The sequence below is a fragment of the Microcebus murinus genome, chromosome 2, assembly GCF_040939455.1.
Source record: "Microcebus murinus isolate Inina chromosome 2, M.murinus_Inina_mat1.0, whole genome shotgun sequence".
Classification (NCBI taxonomy): domain Eukaryota; kingdom Metazoa; phylum Chordata; class Mammalia; order Primates; family Cheirogaleidae; genus Microcebus; species Microcebus murinus.
The window spans coordinates 2,146,068-2,165,232 of NC_134105.1; the positions used below are offsets into that span (position 1 = coordinate 2,146,068).

At 60.0% G+C, this 19,165-nt stretch overlaps 1 protein-coding gene across 4 annotated transcripts in view; it reads right to left on the reverse strand.

The window, feature by feature from the left end:
• CHD5 (chromodomain helicase DNA binding protein 5) overlaps window positions 1-19,165 on the reverse strand; it is a 64,212-nt gene that overhangs the window by 15,415 nt on the left and 29,632 nt on the right. For all 4 annotated transcript variants that reach the window (XM_075993399.1, XM_075993410.1, XM_075993407.1 and 1 more), the window contains exons 11-29: window positions 18,875-19,086; window positions 16,120-16,251; window positions 15,920-16,028; window positions 14,845-15,036; window positions 14,562-14,762; window positions 11,775-11,912; window positions 11,569-11,690; window positions 10,654-10,827; window positions 10,110-10,251; window positions 8,504-8,635; window positions 5,865-5,982; window positions 4,361-4,485; window positions 3,082-3,313; window positions 2,756-2,866; window positions 2,293-2,465; window positions 1,500-1,674; window positions 987-1,079; window positions 732-820; window positions 333-466 (exon numbers count right to left, since the gene is read on the reverse strand). In XM_075993399.1, coding sequence (XP_075849514.1) covers window positions 333-466; window positions 732-820; window positions 987-1,079; window positions 1,500-1,674; window positions 2,293-2,465; window positions 2,756-2,866; window positions 3,082-3,313; window positions 4,361-4,485; window positions 5,865-5,982; window positions 8,504-8,635; window positions 10,110-10,251; window positions 10,654-10,827; window positions 11,569-11,690; window positions 11,775-11,912; window positions 14,562-14,762; window positions 14,845-15,036; window positions 15,920-16,028; window positions 16,120-16,251; window positions 18,875-19,086 — 2,804 coding nt within the window. The remainder of the gene's footprint in view (window positions 1-332; window positions 467-731; window positions 821-986; window positions 1,080-1,499; window positions 1,675-2,292; window positions 2,466-2,755; window positions 2,867-3,081; window positions 3,314-4,360; window positions 4,486-5,864; window positions 5,983-8,503; window positions 8,636-10,109; window positions 10,252-10,653; window positions 10,828-11,568; window positions 11,691-11,774; window positions 11,913-14,561; window positions 14,763-14,844; window positions 15,037-15,919; window positions 16,029-16,119; window positions 16,252-18,874; window positions 19,087-19,165) is intronic.

Consider the following 19,165-nt stretch of genomic DNA (forward strand, 5'->3'; position numbering starts at 1 on the left):
CATCACCTGCTTCCCCCAGGCTGCTGGCCACAGGGGGCCTCCCCGGCAGGGGGACCTCCTAGGACAGCCCTGGTCTTGGTGACCCAGATCTTCCTCACTGTCCTGCTGTAACACCAGCCGGTCTGGGCAGGGGTGGCTGGTCAGCATTTTCAGCAAATCAGCTTAGCTCGCCATTGGGACCCCAGCCACCCAAAAACCAGATGGCAGTGAACTTTCTAGATGCCCTTAGGCTGGGAGGGGAGCAGAGACACTGCCCAGAGGCTTGCCCACCCGAGCCTGCCCGTCCCTGAGGTGGGCAGCCACAGCCTGGGCCACCACCTCAACCCCTTTACCTAAACTCCTTCTCGCTCTTCCCGCGAAGGTCCCGCACCAGCCAATGGGAGTTGAAGGCGTCCTGCGGGGGCATGCCCCAGCGCATGATGGCATTCAGGAAGGCCTTCCGCTGCCGGGCGTTGAAGCCCAGCACCTGAGCAGGTGGAAGGCAGGTGTGTGAGCCCAGGTCAGAGACGGGGTGGGATCGGAGAAGTCAGGGATTCGGGAAGAAAGGCGTGGGAGGGGGCGTGGGGAAGGCAGGGTCTCCCCCTGGGGTAGGACCCAGAGGGCAGAGATCAGACCAGCGTCTGGCCCACCCTCCCTCTCTCGTGTGACCCTGGACAAGCCCCCAGCCCCTTCTCCCTACCCCAAGGGCAGCAGGAAGGGGGCTGGGGAGATGGGGTGCAGGCAGGCCTCACCTCGATGTTGCCCCCAACTCGAGCAAGCAGAGGTGGCAGGGGCTTGTCCCTGTCACTCTTCAGCTGCCTCCTGGATTGCCGCCGTCCACCTGGGGAGCAGCCCGCCACAGCCGCTCAGGTAAGGGCCTGGGGGTCAGGAACCCCACCTGCCAGCACACCTGGGGCCTCGGGACCCCAGGCCGACCCCACCCCCACCCCCAGCAGCTCAAGACACACAGCCTCAGCGCAGCCCAAGTCACCAACACTAAGACTCACTCTGCCCTTCCGGCCTCTCCTCAAAGTCCTCGTCCTCATCCTCGGAACCGATGGAATATTCAGACTGGTTATCAGAGAGCTCGTCCTGCCACTCTGCAGGGGACCAGGCAGAGGGGCACGGAGTGGGCTCACAAGCCCCTGCGCCCCAGCCCGATCATATCAGTGACCATGACAACGGCCACCAGGAACTTCTTGTGAACTCAATGACCCCACCACCACCACACCACACACTCACAAATCACGCTGTCATTCCACTTTACAGATGGGGAACGGAGACTCAAGGAGGCCTGCCCACAGTGATGCAGTCACTAGACTGGCACCTGTCTTGCTCCCCAAACACCCAGCACCTGCCCCCAACTCCTTTCCTCCGAGAAGCCTTCCCCACGCACCTCCCTGCCAGGCCGTCCACACAGCACCTGTGCCCGGGGCCCACACCTCGCCCAGGGGCTTCCTGCACAGGCGCCCCCTCTGACCGGCCCCTGGGGCCCGGCAGCCCCCGGTCCCCACACGCACCCTGGTCCTCCTGGGAGGCGTCGTTGTAGTTGACCTGCTTGCGGATGCGCTTGCCCTTGCCCAGGTTGCGGGCCAGGTCCTCCTGCTGCTGCTCGTAGTGGTGCCGCAGCAGCTTCTCCCAGTAGTCGGGGTCCACGTTCTCCTCCTGCTTGATGATCTCCCGCTCCACCTCCTCCTGGGGGCGCAGGGGGGGGGGCTCCGTGGGGTCAGCCTGCACCATGCCTTGCCCTCTGCCCTCCCGGGCTCAAGGATGAGCTGGATGCCCCACCTACTCCAGGAAGCCTTCCCTGACCACCCCAGCCTGGGCTGGTCTTTCTCTCCCCGCCCCTGCCCAGTCATTCATTCATTCGCTCGCTCACTCATTCACTCCCTGAGTATTATTTCCTGGCCTTGTGCCAAGCGCTGGGGTACAGACTCGAATGAGCCCCAGCGCCTGACCCCAGGAGGCTCCCGGAGTCAAGGGGGGATATGGCTGGCGCATGGGGTCTGCGTGGAGGGTGCAGGGTGATGGAGGAGGGGAAGGGCTGCCAGGAGAGCCAGGAGCAGCCGGTGAAGGGAGAAGACGCGGTGGGTGGGAGTGTGGGCTCCTTGGGAACTCGGGGGTCCGCATGCGGAGCCGGGTGCGGGGGTGGGAGGGGCAGTAACGGGGCGGGGCCGCGGTGGGAGCGGCAGGGGGGTGACAGGGAGGGCGGGGCCATGCCCGGAAGGCGGGGCCGTGTCTGGAGGGCGGGGCGAGGCGGGGGCGGGGCTGGGAGGGCGGGGCCACGCCTGGAGGTGGGGGCGGGGACCTTACCACTCCGTCCTCCTCGCGCACCACGTACTGAGCCACCTTGAAGGAGCTCAGGTACTCGTTCATATTCTGTAGCTCCGTGTCGTCCGTGGCGTCCTGGTTCCTGTCCAGCAGCTTGGAGATGGCCGCGTCGTCATAGTGGATCACACTGCTGTCCTCCACGTCCTTGTTGTCACCTAAGGGAGCGAACAGGGTGCAGCGTAGAGAGACAAAAAGTGCCCAGGTGAACCTCGGCCCCCACCAGGGCAGACTCCCAGCTACGGCCCTTCCCAGTCCCCCAGGAGCTGCAGTGGAAGAGCAGGGTGACCAGACAGAGGAAACTGTCCTGTGACAGCCCCACTCCTGCCCACCTGCAGTCCCAGGACACCCAAGAAAGGGGCCGGAGGGGTAGGGGAGCCCCTTCCTCCTCAGGAGCAGCAGCCCAGACAGAAGGGGAGCCGGGGGCTGGGCCCGTGCTGGCCCCTACCTGGCGGGGTGCTCCCATGCTTCTTCTTCGCGCTGGCGGCCAGGGCCCCCCCTTTGGAGGACTGGACATCGGGGATGGGTGTGACAGGCCTCTGGCCCTGAGACATCATGCCTGCAGGGCAGAGGAGGAGGGTGCGGGTGCCGGAGCTCAGCAGGGCTGCAGGGCTGGCAGGCAGCACCCAGAGACGCCAGCCTGGCCTGCCCTGACAGGGCGCAGAGAGAGGGGCTGTGCCCAGTGGGGCTGGCAGGGACCCGGAAGGCCCTGGGTGGTGTGTCTCAAGCAGGGCCACCCATCCCCCACCATGCTCCCCGAGAACAGAGGCTCACCCTCCACGTCGTCCTTGAAGAGCTCCTCCGTGCCGAACTTGAGGATGTCGTCCAGCTCCTGCTTGGTCATGGAGCCCGACTTGGAGCCCAGGCCGGGCCGCACCACCAGGTGTGTGAGCATCATCTTGCGCTTGGCCACCTGTGTGATGCGCTCCTCCACTGAGGCCCGAGTAACGAAGCGGTAGATCATCACCTTCTTGTTCTGCCCGATGCGGTGGGCGCGGCTGAAGGCCTGGGGAGACCTGCAGCTCAGGCCCCCTGGCTCGACCGAGGGCTCTGGGTGCGGGCGGGGTGCCACATGGTGAGGGGCGTGCACGGGAGTCCATGAGCACGGAGCAGCCGCAGGGCTGCACATGGAGAGGCGTGCTGCGTGTGCACAGCTGCGGCTGCGCTCACTTGCCCGGCCGTGGGGAGCCTCACGGGCACCTGGCTGCCAGGCTGGGTTTGCAGTGGAAACGTGCCCGGGAAGGTGGAGCCAGGCAGGACTACAGCGCGCAGGGTGCACCTCCCTGTGACTGAGCCACCCACGGGACGGCAAGACCGCAAGCTGGAGGCGCAGCCACCTTTGGAGGGCAGCAAGGCCCTACAGCCACGCGGTGTATGCAAGGACGTGCCTGAGACTCTGTGCATTCCCACGTGATGTGACCCGGTATGATTGTGTGAACCTGTGCGCGTGACTGCACATGGGTGCACACACGTGTGCATGAGACACGAGTTTGTGTGTGTGCCACCTAGAGTGTAAGTGTTAAATATGTGTCCCTGCCCCCGCATGGGGTGGCCGGGAGACATCGGGGTGGCTGTATTCCCACAGCCCTGCACCCCCAAGCCTCCTATCCTTCCCTAGCCCCATCTGCCCCTTCTCCATCTCACCCTGTCTCCCACCTCCAACAGGTCCCAACTCTGTGCCCCTTGTCCCCTCCAAAACTGGTGCCCCTCTGGGTCCCAGGTCTCACTAATCTGCTGCCCTCCATGGCTTTGGTCCTGAGGCTGATGGGAAGGACCAGGGTCAAAGGCCACCACAGATTGCTGTGTGTCCTTGGATACCTCCCTGCCCTCTCTGGGCCCATTTCCTCCTCTGGACAATGAAGGAGCTGGAGGGGCAGGGGACAGGCCACTCACCTCCCAGGGCCCTCCTGGGACTGCAGTTCCACAGGGGACAGAGACCCGCAGGACCAGGGGAGGCAGGGGGTCACACCAGAGAGCATGAGGAATGGGGGTCCTGCCCAAGGCCAGGGACGAGGGGCCCACTGAGAGGGGCCGGGGCTGGGGAGGCACAGACCTGGATGTCGTTGTGCGGGTTCCAGTCCGAGTCGTAGATGATGACGGTGTCCGCCGTGGCCAGGTTGATGCCCAGGCCGCCCGCCCGGGTGGAGAGGAGGAAGCAGAACTGCTGGGCGCCGGGGGCTGGGGGAGAGAGAGAGGCCAGAGGTGGGGGATGAGTGTGGAGCACCCCTGGGTGAGGGACAGGAATGGCAGAAAGGGCGGGAATTGCAGCGACAGGTCCCTGGTAGAGAAGCAGGACACGGCCAGTGACCCATCACAGACGGGTGGCCACACCTGCGCTCAGGGGCTGGAAGAGCCCCAACCTGCGCCCATTTAGCTCTGAGCCCGGGCCCAATGAATGGGAGAGAGCTAGAATGAGAAGGAAGTCGATGTTCAAATCCCCAGTGGGCAAAGGCCAAACTGCAAAGAGCCAGCAAATACAGGCAGAGCTCCTATGGGGGGTCAGCTGCCATGAGACCCTGGACAGCAGAAGTCTTCCATGTCCCCAACCCATTGATGCTGTCAGGGCTGCTGGGATCACACAAGCACAGCAGGGCCCAGGGGCCCACTCCACGGGGCAATCCCGACGGTCACGGGATGGCTGTTTCTCAGGTCACCAGGGCCCTTCCTTAAGTGGCCGGGACTGACCACAGCACCCACCGAAGCTGCAAACAGCGGCCCGGTCCACCCAATGCTCCTGCCACTCCTGCTTCCACATGCAGCCAGGCCCGAGTCTAGATCCCAAAACTCTGTACTCTCTCTGCCTCCCTGGTCTCTCTGGCACGAGTGGCCAAGAGGAACCGCTGCTTTGGACATCTGGGTGGTGTGGCTCCAGCATTTTTCTAAGGGCAGGAGCTGGGAAATGACCACAAGCTCCAGGGACACAAACTTGCCCCTAAGGAGGCCGCCAGTTCAGCCGACCACTCCCCACTCCGGAGGCTTCCTGTACTACGGAGGGAACTGCACCCCGCCTCTCCTTCCCAGGCTGGGAAGGTTGAGCAGAGAGGTGAGTTTGGCAGAAGAACCTGGCCATGTGTGGCCCCTCCCTTCGCTCGCTCCTGCCTCCGGACAAGTCCCCAAGGACCACGCTTAGCTCTGTGCGCTGGCGGCAGGCTCTGTCCAGCACTGCTTGTAACTGGGGTTCATCTGGCATCAATATTAGAGGCCTGCAGGTGCCAGCCAGACCCTGAGCATCAGCTTCATTTGGTGACAAGGGTGACATTTTCCTCCTCAATCTGCATTTCTCCTAGTCTATTTCTAACTCCATGTAGAACAGGTGTTATCTACCGGGCCCCTCGAAATTCCAGCAGACTCCAGAAGTGTCCACGGAAGGAATCATTTTAGCGTTTGAAACTCCAGGGAAGCTGCTGCACCCTGGGAACCAGTCTGCTTTCTCCGGCCGTTGCGGGGCAGATCCGGCCATTGCGGGGCGTTAGCTAGGTGGTCTGGCTAAGAACCCGGCCTGGGAGAAGGGGCCAAAGGCCCCAGTGAGAGCCCTCGGGCACAGGCGGGCGGAGTACCGTTGAATCTGTCGATCGCCTCTTGCCGGAGGCCCCCGGTGATGCCGCCGTCGATGCGCTCGTACTTGTAGCCTTCGTACTCCAAGAAATCCTCCAGGAGGTCCAGCATCTTGGTCATCTGCAGGGGAGAGGACGAGTGAGGCCTGCCATGCAGCCAGGAGCCCCACGGCGCTGTGGGCAGGGACCCCACCACAGCTGTGGGGAGAGCAGTGGGGAGAGGGAAGCAACTGGGACCCAGGCAGGCCGGATGCAGGACTCTCTGGAAAGAAGGTGGCCTCCAACCCTCCCCGCAGCCATCTGCCTAAGACAGGGCTCCGACAGGAGCCTCCCCTGCTCACGCTGCACAGAATTAAGCCCCAGCTCCTCACCCTGCAATTCAAGCCTCAACAAGACCAGTGCTTCCTTCACACCCACCAGCCATTCCAAACTACCTCTCTTCCCAGGATACCACCTCCTTATTGCCTAGGGAACTCAAACACCACCTCCTCCATGATGTCTTCCCTGATTTCACTCCTCCCCATGAGAAGAGAAAGGCAGTCCCTTCAGAGCTCTCGTGACCCTGTATGTTGCCCTTGGCTCTTTTTGTTTTTAAAGGCTGGTCAAGTGAAGCAGTGGGAGTAGAGAAGGAACCAAGGAATCTGTAACTGGTTGTGATCAATTAGATGTAAACACCACTGCACTCGGACCAACCTGCCCTCGGTTCTCGAGAGATAGTTTAGCTGGATATAAAACTATGAGCATTTCCCCCTCAGTGCGCTGGAGGGTTTGCCATGGGCTCTACCACGTGTTGTTGCAGAGGAAAAGTCAGAGTGGCCCTTCCTCTGCAGGTACTAGGTCTGAAGTTCTGCAGTTTCCTACCACGGGTTTAGGGGGTAGTTTATTGAGATTTCTCTTGCTTGGTGCTGCAGAGAGCACTCCAGGTCTGAGACCTCCCATCTCTCTCCAGGGCTCCAAACTCTCACTGAATCCAGCTGCTTTGCCTTTTCCTCGATTTCTTCTTCTGCAACTCCGATCAGATGATTGTCAGAGCCTCTCAAGGTAGCCTGCAGGTTCTGTCTCGGTCTTTCCTTTGTGTCTCCATGCTGCATTCTGGGGAGGCCTCAGCACCAGGTTCCAGTTCATCGGTGTTCTGCTAAACAGTGTTCAGTCTGTCCATTTACTTCAACTCCATGCAGATCATTTTTCTATCCGACTGTTCTTGTTTCGTTTCTTCCTGCTTTTGCTTAACTTTTTCTTTATTCTGGAGTGTCATGTACTGCATTATTTTTGAGTATCCTAAACATGTTTATTTTGTTTTATTTTTTTTTTAAGGGACAGGGCTGGATTTGAACTCCTGGGCTCGAGTAATCCTCCCATCTCAGCCTCCCAAGTAGCTGAGATTATAGGCCTAACCCTGTTTATTTAAAGTCTTTTGCAGGCTATTCTATTATTCTTTCCATTTGGATTCTACTTACTGTTTTGTAGATGTCTTAGCATTTGATTTCATATGGGTTTTGGAATTGCGATTTATAGACTCATTTGGATTTGGGTTTCAGTTTGGTTGTTTTTTGTTTTTGTTGTTGTTGTTGTTTTTAGAGACAAAGTTTCACTCTGTCACCCAGGCTGGAGTGCAGTGGCATGATCACAGCTCCCACCTCAAGCTCCAAGTAGCTAAAACTACAGATGCACAATATCCCACTGGCTAATTTTTTAAGTTTTTTGTAGAGACAGTCTCACTATGTTGCCCAGACTGGTCTTGAACTTCTGGCCTCAAGCAATCCTCCTCTGCTTTCTCTCTGTGCACATCTCCAGCAGTCGTGTGGTTCCCTCTACTTGGTCTTGCAAGGCCTCAGCCCAGACTCATGTCTCACACTGGCAGTGGTACTGGGGGCTGTGGCTGCATCTCCCAGCCAGCACACCACTGGGTCCAGCTCCGGCTCACAAGCCTGGCCGCTTCCTGGTGTTCTTCGGCCTGCGTGGGCCAAGGTGCGTCCAGGGAGCAGGCAGCTTGTGCGGCTCTCAGCTGACACTTGTGCACAAGGTGCTGCGTCCCAGGCTCTGGCTTTGAGCAATGCATCTGGCGTGGTCCTGCCACAAGGGAACATTTTTAGCCCCAGGACCCCGCAGGACCACAGAGGTAGGTACCTAGACTGAGCAGTTGAGGAGAGGGACTAACTCATTTGTCTCCATACCCACGTGGCCAGCACGGAGCCTGACACTTGACAGATGCAAACAAAGGAACGAGGAACAAATGCACAAACCTCCAAGGCCAGACAGTCCTGCCTCTGACCGCCCCAACCACGATGACGCCAGTGAATCTTCCAGATCAAGCTGGAGGAGGGGCTCCTCTCAAACCAGCCCCAGGGCCCCCCCCCCCTAATGAGCAGCCAGCTGCAGGGGAGATGGGCCGGGCAGGGGAGGGGCGAGCACACCAGCCTGGGCATGCAGGGGGCAGGGCAGGGTGAATGGGGGGACTCTTTGCAGCAAACTGCCCCAGCCTCCGAGACTTGGCACTCAGCCAGCTCCCGGGCTGCACCATGCCAGGGCCCGGGGATGATCCCTGACACATGGCCACAGGGCCCACATGGCCCTGAGGGGCAGCTCAAGCAGCAAGGCAGGACGCCCCTGTGGGGCGTGGGCTGGGGGCGCCAGCGGGTCACCTGGGAGAAGATGAGCACGCGGTGCCCCTCGTCCCGCAGCTTCTTCAGCATCTTCTGCAGCAGCATGAGCTTCCCCGAAGACTTGACCAGGGAGCTGCCGTCGTAGGAGCCGTTGGGCAAGACAGGGGCCTCCTGCAGACACGGCAGGAGCGGGGTGTTGGCGGGCTGCCCCCTCTCTGACTCTGCACCTCACAGGCTGCAGGGGACAGACAAGGGCCACCCCTGGGCTGACTGCCCATCTGCCCTGCCAAGCATGAGGCCCAAACTTGAGCTGGGCCACCTCAACGGGCTCAACGGTTGTCCAGGCCCTGGCTCCAGGCACCGTGTCCCCAGGCAGGGCTCAGAGACCCGCCAGCCCACCCTGGGTCCTGCTCCCTGGCTGGCATGGCAAGACCCAGATGCCAGTGCACGAACAGATGGCACGGAGCCTGAAGCTAAGCTGGCCTCCCCAGCAGGGGCGGGCCTGGTCGCTGTGGTCACTGCAGGGCACGTCTAGGGAGGGCCAACCCCCTCGGCCCAGCAAAGGGTAAGTCCCAGCAGAGGCCCCGCCACGCCAGAGCCGCGAGTAGGACCCGGGGTTGCCTCCCACGCCTGGCGTTGCGGTGTTCTCTCTCGCTGCAGGAGGGAGGCGTAAGTTGTGGAGGCTTAAATTAGACCCAGACAGCAGTGACGGACGACAGTGAAGGCCGACACCCACTGAGCACTCAGTGCACCAGCTCTACAAGGCCTCTTCAGGTGGCCCTTGCCCTCCATACTGCCCCCATTTTACAGAGGAAAGGGCTGAGGCTCAGAGCTGACCATGAGCTTCTCTGTGGCCACGGCGCTGCAGCCGGGGTCTAAACCCAGGCCCCAGGGTCTCGGCCATGGTTGCACCTGGACTCACCCCGGAACCTGGTTAAAAACAGGATTCCTGGATGGGCACGGTGGCTCACGCCTGTAATCCCAGCACTCTGGGAGGCCGAGGCGGGTGGATTGCTCGAGGTCAGGAGTTCAAAACCAGCCTGAGCAAGAGCGAGACCCCGTCTCTACTATAAATAGAAAGAAATTAATTTTGGCCAACTGATATATGTAGAAAAAATGAGCCGGGTATGGTGGCGCATGCCTGTAGTCCCAGCTACTCGGGAGGCTGAGGCAGGAGGATCGCTTGAGCCCAGGAGTTGGAGGTTGCTGTGAGCTAGGCTGACGCCACAGCACCCACTCTAGCCTGGACAACAAAGCGAGACTGTCTCAAAAAAAAAAAGACAGGATTCCTGCGCCAGGCCTTGGGCCTCCCTCCCTTGGTGACCAGTGCAGCAGGTCAGCCCTCAGAACGCTGCCTGGAATCCCACCGTGCTGGGGCTGGAGGGGACCCTGGGGCGACCTGATGCCCTCTTTACTTGTGGGTCACGGGGGTGGGGGGGACTGAGGGAAGGAGAGGGGCCCTCCCGAGCGGTGGGCAGAGGCAGGTTCAGGGACTTCTCCTGGCACCCTGGGGATACCCATCACCTCCAGGTTCCCCTCCTGGGGAAGTGCTGAGGGCCTAAGCCATGGGCACCTACCCCGGGTGCCACAGAGCACCTACCACAATGGCCACGGGGAACCTAGGACCGCAGCCTGAGGCACCTACCACGGCAGCCACGGGGAAGAGATAGGGGTGGTTGCAGCACTTCTTCAGGTCCATCATGATGTTGAGCAGGGACACCTGGTTCCCGCCGCCCTTGGAGTTCAGCGCCTCGAAGTTCCGCGTGAGGATGAACTTGTAGTACTTCCTGCAGCAGGACACAGCACAGCGGCTGCAGGCGCCTGCGCCGGGCCAGCCTCCGGCACTCTCTGCTCTGCTGGGAGGCTGGCGGCTGGCGGCCTAGCGCCACTCACAGAGAGACCTGGGGCAGCCCTAAGAGGGGCAGTCGCAGGCCTGGAGTCACCCTGCAAGTTCTGGGGGACATGCTAGAGCTCAGGCAGCCCAGACTCTGGTCATTAAAATCTGAGAACAGGCCCCCAGAAGGAAGCGTAGGCTAAAGGGGAGCCACAGCCTGGGTGGGGCTGAAGAGCACCCCCGCACCGGGAGAGGCGCCCCAGGAAGGCCAGGTTGGGGCCTTCAGGGAGGGGTGGCTGAGGAGACAGGCCCATGGTGGGACCCCAGCAGGCCACTGCTGAGCCCCGCCACTCACTTCTGCATCTGGCTCAGCTCCACGCGGACAATGAGCTCGGTCTTGGCCGGCATGTTCTTGAACACGTCAGCCTTGAGCCGCCTGAGCATGTGTGGCCCCAGCAGGTCATGCAGCTTCTTGATCTGGTCTTCCTTGGAGATGTCGGCAAACTCCTCCAGGAAGCCCTCCAGGTTGCTGCAACAGAGAGCTGGGATAAGCACAAGGAGCAGGCCGAGCCTGCTGCAGAGAGAGTCAGAATTGGGGGTGAGGGTGGGGCCACAGGCCAGCTGAGAGCCCTGGCATTGCCCTGGGTGTCTCTCAACTTCTGTCTAAGCGTGTGTTACCCCTACACACACAGCCTTCTCCCTCCCGGCCACGCTGGGTACCTTCCATCCTCAAAGCCACCCCGGACATGAGCCCCTGGGACTGTCACCCAGATTACAGATAAGGAAGCTGAGTCTAAAGGGTGCCCCAGGTTATACGGTCCAGCCGTGCCAAACCTGCCCTCAAATCTCCTAATCTCCAAATCAGCACTCTGCATCCTGCCCCCCATTCTGAGCAGAAGACGACCAGGAGGCCGGGGCGTGGGGCTCCGTCTCCACCACCCCTGCCCTGGCCCTGGCTCTCCCCTGCCACCACTGTGCCCGCGTGAGGTACTCGGGTCTCAGTGGAGGGAAAGGAGCCGGGGGCATGGGGCAGGGACAGGCACCCAGGAGGAGCCCCTCGAGGTCTTCCGGGGCAGAGCCTGGGGGAAATCTCGGCATTAGCTGCAGCTGCTGTTTCTCAAGCACCCTCCCCCACCACGCAGGTCACAGAGGGGGCCCCCCACTGGTGCTCTCATTTTACTGAGGAAGAAGGCAAATCCCCACAGGTCTCAGTGCCAGGAGAGCCCCCAGCCCCACCACCCACATCCCTGGCCAGGCCCTTATGACTCACTTGAACCTCTCTGGGGTCAGGAAGTTGAGGAGGTGGAACAGTTCCTCCAGGTTGTTCTGCAGGGGCGTCCCCGTCAGCAGCAGCTTGTAGTCGATCTTGTAGCTGTTCAAGACCCTGAAGAACTTAGGGGATGAGAGGGACTCCCGTCAGGGCAGCTCTGGGGACCGGCGGCCAGTCTCTCCGAGCCCACAGCCAGTGCCACCTACCTTGGACTGGTTGTTCTTGAGCCGGTGGGCCTCGTCCACCACGAGACAGGCCCACTCGATGGAGCCCAGGATGGCCTGGTCAATGGTGATCAGCTCGTAGGAGGTCAGCAGGACGTGGAACTTGATCTGCACTTCTTTCTGGAGGGGGAGAGGCGCGTTTGGGAGGAGGCGGCTGGGAGCAGAGCACATCAGTCTCAAGAGGAGGTACGGCCAGGAATCCCACAAACGCTCCAAGGAGCCCAAGAGCCTGGCCGGGCTGGGACCAGAGAGGAAGACACAGGCCACCAAGCAGAGGCGGCTGAGCTGAGGCCCAGAGCACAGCCCCGAGAGAGGCTGGGGTTTAGGGGAATGAAAAATAAACACTGCACTGAGCTCTGCTCACAACAGTACTGGCTACCACCGCCGATGGGCAGGTGGCGCAGCACAAGCCCTGTGCTTAGTTCCTCCTGCTCTCCCCTCACCTGCACGAAGCGTCTGAGCTACCTACACTGTCACTATCCCCGGCCAGAGCCCGTGGGGCCTCCGGCTGGAGCACTCTCCCGGGTCCCCGTGGCTAACCAGTGGCAGAGCCAGGAACTAGACAGAGAAAGGGACCCTGCACTCTGGGTCTAATACTCCGTAGTTGCCGATTTAAAATTCTTAGTCAAATGTTATTGTTGCATTTGTGTTTTGTAAGAAACGTCCCAGGGGACAGTGGAGCATGTGAGGTCCCCCCCTCTCTGGGACAGGTTCTCAGGCCCCTGCTCCCTGCCCCCACCAGGTCACCACTGTCTCCAGCCACCCCTGAGCGCTGGTGAGGAGGGGAAGTCAGAGGCACACTCTACGCACTAAGTGGCAGGGCAGGACCCCAGTGCCTGGAGGGTCTGCGCTTCCCCAGCCAGGACCCCCATGTTCGAGGGAGCACGACATGAGGAGCAAATTAACACCACCATGGCAAGTTCAGAGAAAGACCTTGGGAATAAGGAAAAAACTGTTGTCCTGCACTTGAACAAGGGCCTGCATTTTCATTTTGCAATGGGCCCCACCGGTGACAACCCCCGTCCAAATCAAGCCTGCCTCTCCCAGCAACCCAAGTGCCATGGAAAGGGATCAGAGAGGGGCCAAGGGAGGCCTCGCTGCACAGGCTAAGCCTGCAGGTGGCACCTGGGTTTGCATACAGCCCCGGCCTTTCCAGTGGGACCTTTGTCAAGTTTATTAACTGCCCAAGTGTCAGTCTCCTCACCTCTCTGCATGAGTAACACCATAAGAATTCAAAGAGCCAAGTCTGTTCCTCAAAAAATCAAAAATAGAGTTATCATATGATCCAGCAATTCCACTTCTGGGCGTGTACCCACAAGAAGTGAAAGCAGGGACCAGAAAGGACGTCTGCGCGCCACGTTCACATCAGCACTATGCACAGTAGCCAAAAGGTAGAAGCAACTCAAGAGTCCATCGTGGAGAAACAGAGAAACAAAACGTCCAGCTAGCCACGCGACACAATGTCATTCAGGCTTAAAAGGGAAGGCATCTGACCATGTGATGACACGGATGAACCTTGGGGACATTCTGCTAAGGAAAATGAACCAGTCTGGCTCCAGCCTCGAGGTCCTCAGAGCAGTCAGATTGACAGAACACCGCAGAACAGTGGCTGCCAGGGGCTGGAGTGGGGACAGATGGGGAGTTTGTGTTTAATGGGGACAGAGTTTCCATTTTGCAAGATGAAAGGAGTTCTGGAGATCACCTGCATAGCAATGTGAATGTACTTAACACTACTGAACTGTACTCCCTTTTTCTTTTTTTTTTAAGAGATAGGGTCTCGCTATGTTGCCCAGGCCAGAGTGCAGGGGCTATTCACAGGTGCAAGCATAGCTCACTGCGGCTCAAATGCATGCCTCAGCCTCCCGAGTAGCTGGGACCACAGGAGCGCACACCACGCCTGGCTGACCTGTGTTCTTAAACACAGTGAAGGTGAGGCTGGGCATGGTGGCTCATGCCTATAATCCTAACACTTTTGGAAGGACGAGGCGGGAGGATCACTTGAGGCCAGGAGTTTGAGACCAGCCTGGGCCATAGCGAGACCTCGTGTCTACAAAAAATAAAAAATTAGCCGGGCATGGTGGCGTGTGCTTGTAGTCCCAGCCATTCAGGAGGCTGGGGCAAGAGGATCACTTGAGCCCAGGAGTCTAAGGTTGCCGTGAGCCATGGGGACAACACTGCACTCTAGCCCAGGCAGTAAGAGCAAGACCCTGTCTCAGAAAAGAAATTGTTTTACATTATGGGTAGTTTACCCCAATTTTTAAAAAGAAAATAAATAATAAATAGAAGAGCTAGATAGGGCTGAGAAGGGCCCAGCACGCAGTAAGATCCCAATGTGAACCCAAGTGACGACGAGAGACAGACGTGAAGGGGAGGGCACCAAAGGAGAACAGAGGCGGAAGCTGGAATGACGCAGCCATTAAGCCAGGGACACCTGCGGCCACCAGCGTGGAAGAAGGAAGGAGCCTCCCCTAGAGCCTTCAGAGGGAGCGGGCCCTGCCCACACCTTGGTGTCAGACTGTGGGCCCCCACCACTATGAGAACACCTTTCTGCTGTTTTCAGCCCCCAGTTCAGGAGACTTCCTTAGGGCAGGCCCAGGACACAGGCAGCAGCAACTCTGCAGCTACAGCACGCCCGCCACCCGCCACCCGCCTGCCGCAGAAGCCCGTCCCAGGGGCCCCCGAGGACTGCAGGGTACCTGTGGCCCCCACCCACACCAGACAGGGCCCCGCTCCAGGGCCCTCCCCTGGAGGGGGACAAGGGGCTCTCACCTTCATGCGGAACACCTTCTTCCCACTCCGAATGGCGTTGTCCTCAAAGGAGAACTCATTCTCGCGGATCACAGAGCGGCTCTCCTTGTCCCCCGTGTAGGTGACCACGTAGAAGTCGGGCGCCCACATCTCAAACTCACGCTCCCAGTTGATGATGGTGGAGAGGGGTGCGCTGACCAGGTAGGGCCCCTTGGAATGGCCCTGGAGCGAGGCCACGCGGTGAGACCGCCTGCCCGTGGCCAGCGCCGGCTGCCCCCCACCCCCGTCACCCCCCACTGCCCACCTCCTTGTACAGGGAGTAGAGGAAGACGATGGTCTGCACCGTCTTGCCCAGACCCATCTCGTCGGCCAGGATGGTGTCGGTGCCCTGGGCCCAGGAGAAGCGCAGCCAGTTGAGGCCCTCCAGCTGGTAGGGGTGCAGTGTGCCTCCCGTGGAGTCGATGTACCACGGCTGCTTGTCAAACTTGACCGTGGGCTGCAGGAGAGACAGAGGTTCAGGCACACCCCAAATCCTGGGCCACCGGAGGCCACCTGACAGGCCTTTGCATGTGCAGTTCCTTCTGCCTAAAATGTTCTTCCCATTCCTCTCTCTGTCTTCCTAACTCTTCCTCGGGTCTCAGCTAGAATGCCTCTTCCTCCATGAAGCCCTCCCTGACTCCCAGCCTGGCCTCGGGGCTCCTATAATGTCCTCCCATGGTGGCCGGCCCTGTACTTGTTCTATCAAGACAAGTTCCCAATTGCTGAATTCTCTGACTTTGAGCCCAGGCTGTCATGACATCAGTCCTATTCACTGCTTCCTCCAAGCCCCATCCAGTGCCCAGGACGTGGTGGACACTTATTCAGTATGTGCTCAATGAACAACAGAACAAATGTGTATCTGGGCCACTCAGGACCTGCCATAACCAGCTACCTCCACTTAATCCAGAACATTTGCCTCTTGGATCCTGCAGCTCCAGGCCACCTCCCCCATGAAGTCCTCCCAACGAACCAGACTGTTCGCCTTTCCCTAGCATCTGACAGGTGTCTGACAGTCCCGGGCCAGACCATGTTCTGTATGTACCCGCCACGGGCCCCTGGGAGAGGGTGCACTTCCTGAAACAGGACCCCGGGCTCACTGACCCTTGTCCCCCAGGGCCAGCCCAGGGCCAGGTGCTGGCAGACACTCAGAGAGCTTTGCAAGACGAGTCGTCCCGGGGTTCCTCCCAGGTAAGAACGACAAGTCACTCGCTGTGAGTGGGCCTTCCTGCCACCCTGTCCTGCACGGGCACGATTCAGGGTGCACGAGCCACAAGGGCCCCCCACGGCCAAGCGTGGGGTGAGAGGGCCCCAGGGATCCCATTCATGGCTCCCCCACTTACGTCCACGATGGGCGTGTCCGGCGGCTTCTCCTGCTTGTCGTCCCGCAGCTTCTTGCCCTTCTTGACCAGCCTCTTGGGCAGCCTGGCGTCCTCCCCCAGCATCAGCTCCCTGGGAAAGGGCGTAGACGCAGGTGAGCAAAGCTCAGGCCGGGAGCAGGCCCCGGCGGCTGGCACCCAGCAGCCTGGTCCCCACGGCCCACCTGTGGCCCCAGTATGCCTGCTTCAGGTTGTCGTAGTAGGGGATGTCGATGTCGTCGATCTCCCAGGTGCACTGGTCGTAGGGCAGGTCCTTCCACTTGATCAGGTAGTGCACATCCCCCTTTTTATCAAAGCTGCAACACAGCGAACAGGTGGGGGAGGGGCGGGTCACGGGGGCGGTAGCCACACGTGAGTCTGACAGGACGCAAAACCACGCACGCCACGGTCCCCCTGGACCACGGGGGCACCAGAAGGAGGGCGCCAGGGCAGCAGCTCCAGAGAGGTGCAGAGGCCTGCCCAGGGTCACACAGCTGGTGAAGGGTGTGAGAGTACCTGGTAAGAGGCAGAGCCAGAAAGGGACACCGAGAGGCTGTGCCAACAGAGGGGCAAAGAGCCAGCACCCAGCATCCTTTCCAGCCTCTGCTGCAGGGACGGATCCTATCCCGTCCCCGGTCTGGACACAGGAATTTTGAATTTCTAAGATGCAAAGTCTCTCTCCTGCCCACAGACCTTTTTTCCTAACTTAAAAACCCAGAGGACTGGAGCAGTGCCCATCCCAGCCGAGGGCCGTCTCTGCAAAGTAGACAAGGGTGCAACTCCTGCAGGCGGGACGGCCTCTTCCAAAGACACCCCACCCCCCGGGGACCCAGGGACCCAGTGACCAAGCCCAGGAGTACACAGTTGATTCTGGCCACTGGGCGGGTCCTCAGACCTCCCAGCCCACCTGGGTTGATTGGCAGCCAGGGCGGAGGAGGGGTGCAGGGCCGGGGGCCATGACTCCCCTCCATGGAGGTAAGAGGCAAGCAGGCCGGGTGAGCAGAGGCTGCAGCAAACCTGGGGACCCTAAGAGCAAAACCCGTCCCTCATCGCATGGACCCTGATGGGTTGTTTTCAGTAAATAAACTGGGTGTTATGCAGACTTTGGGGAGTAAATCTGAGGGACATTCACCTGTTCCACCTTAGAGGCAGAGAAGAAAACTGCCATTTATGCATGCAATTTAATAAAGGTGAAATCTGTGGGCCAACTCCATGCAGGGCTCAGGTTCCCCTTGCAAGGGTCGTTCTCAGGGAGGTCTGGGGGGCAAGGCGGGCATTCCATAGCCAAAGGCGGCAGCTTTTTCAAATTCTACAGCTGCCCCCCTTACTGAAGACCACCCAAAGCTGGCCTTTGGCAAGCTCCTGGAGCCCTTACAACAGCCCACTGCCCACAGGGCCTCACAGCCCAGAAGAGGGGGCTGGGGCTGGAATCTGAGCACCTGGCCCAGGTTCTGAACTCTGCTCTCCCCAACAGCCGCCTGGGGCAGGAAGCACTGGGTGGGACAGGCCACCGATCCTAAGCCCCTCAAAGGCAGAGCCCTTGACGCCAAGGCTCGGGGTGAGGAGTACAGGCTCCAAGCTGCCACCACTCAGGAGGCACTCCAGGCCCCACCCCCAGGCCCACCTGTCGGCCAACACCAGTTCTCAAGCACCGGAGCTCAAGAATCAGCAAGCGTTCCCACTGCCCGCCACATGGAAGCCAGAGCCACAGGCCTCCTGCCCCGGGGCCTCCTCATCCCGGCCTCCTACAGCTTCTGATAACTAAGCCACCTGGGCAATTTCCAGATTGTGCCACAAAAACCTGTCACTGGGGCACTGGCGGGGGTGGAAAAGTAGGTCCTGGCTCGTGCAGTGGCTCATACCTGTGATCCCAGCACTTTGGGAGGCCAAGGCAAAAGGATTACTTGAGGCCAGGAGTTCAGGACCAGCCTGAGCAACATAGTGAGAGCCTGTCTCTATGAAAAATAGAAAAACTAGCTGGGTGTGGTGGTGTGCACCTATAGTCCCAGCTACTTGGGAGGCTGAGGCAGGAGGATCACTGGAGCCCAGAACTGGAGGCTGCGGTGAGCTAGGATGATGCCACTGCACTCTAGCCAGGCGACAGAGAAAGAGCCTGTCTCAAAAAAAGAAAAAAATAGAAAAGAAAAGAAAGTAGGTCCTGCCATCAGAAAGCACTGGGTTGGGCCGGGTGCGGTGGCTCACGCCTGTAATCCTAGCTCTCTGGGAGGCCAAGGCAGGCGGATCGTTTGAGCTCAGGAGTTCGAAACCAGCCTGAGCAAGAGGGAGACCCCATCTCTACTGTAAATAGAAAGAAATTAATTGGCCAACTAATATATATAGAAAAAATTAGCCGAGCATGGTGGCACATGCCTGTAGTCCCAGCTACTCGGGAGGCTGAGGCAGGAGGATTGCTTGAGCCTAGGAGTTTGAGGTTGCTGTGAGCTAGGCTGTCTCAAAAAAAGCACTGGGTTGAAATTGCAGCTCCACCACCTTTTGGCTGTGTGACTTTTGCCAAGTGACTTAACCTTGCTGTACCTATCCTAACATTAGTAAAACAAAGGAAAAATCAAATGTGTCGTGCGGGCTGCTGTTGCAAACTCGGCGCGAGGCTCCCGACCCACCCAGCATCCCACCGTGTGCCAGTTTCGCTGTCGTGAAACTTCCACCTGCGACTCTGGGGCTTTTCTCCCACCACGAGCGTGGGCACGTGTATACATGTGCCCGAGAGCAGGTGACAACCCCTCCGGCCGGACGGTCAAATTGCCAGCAGTGGGGAGCCCCGGGCCTCGGCCTGCTGCCGCACTGCACCCACACATGGCTCGGGATGGCAGCCCCACGGGAAGGGCCCCGCACCCATTTCACGGAGCGAAGGAGCCGCCGCGTCCCAGACCCGAGGGTGCCCACCTGCGGCGTCGCCAGGGCGCCCCTGCCCGCACGCACCTGTGGTTCAGGATGCGGTGGATCATCATCCACTCGGGCTTGATGCCGTAGCGGTAGAAGCGCTCCTCCATCTTGGCGTAGAGGGGGTCCTTGTTCTTCCTCTTCTCGCTCTTGCCGTCCTCATCGCCAGAGCCGTAGTCGAAGGGCGGCGGCTCGTCCATGTCGTTCTTTCTTTGGTAGTTGCGATACATCACCGTGTGGTATAGCTCCAGCTGCTCGGGGCGGGGTCCAAGTTACGGGAGGGAGGGGCCACAGCCCCCCGCGTCTCCCCCCGACCCAGCACCCTCGCCC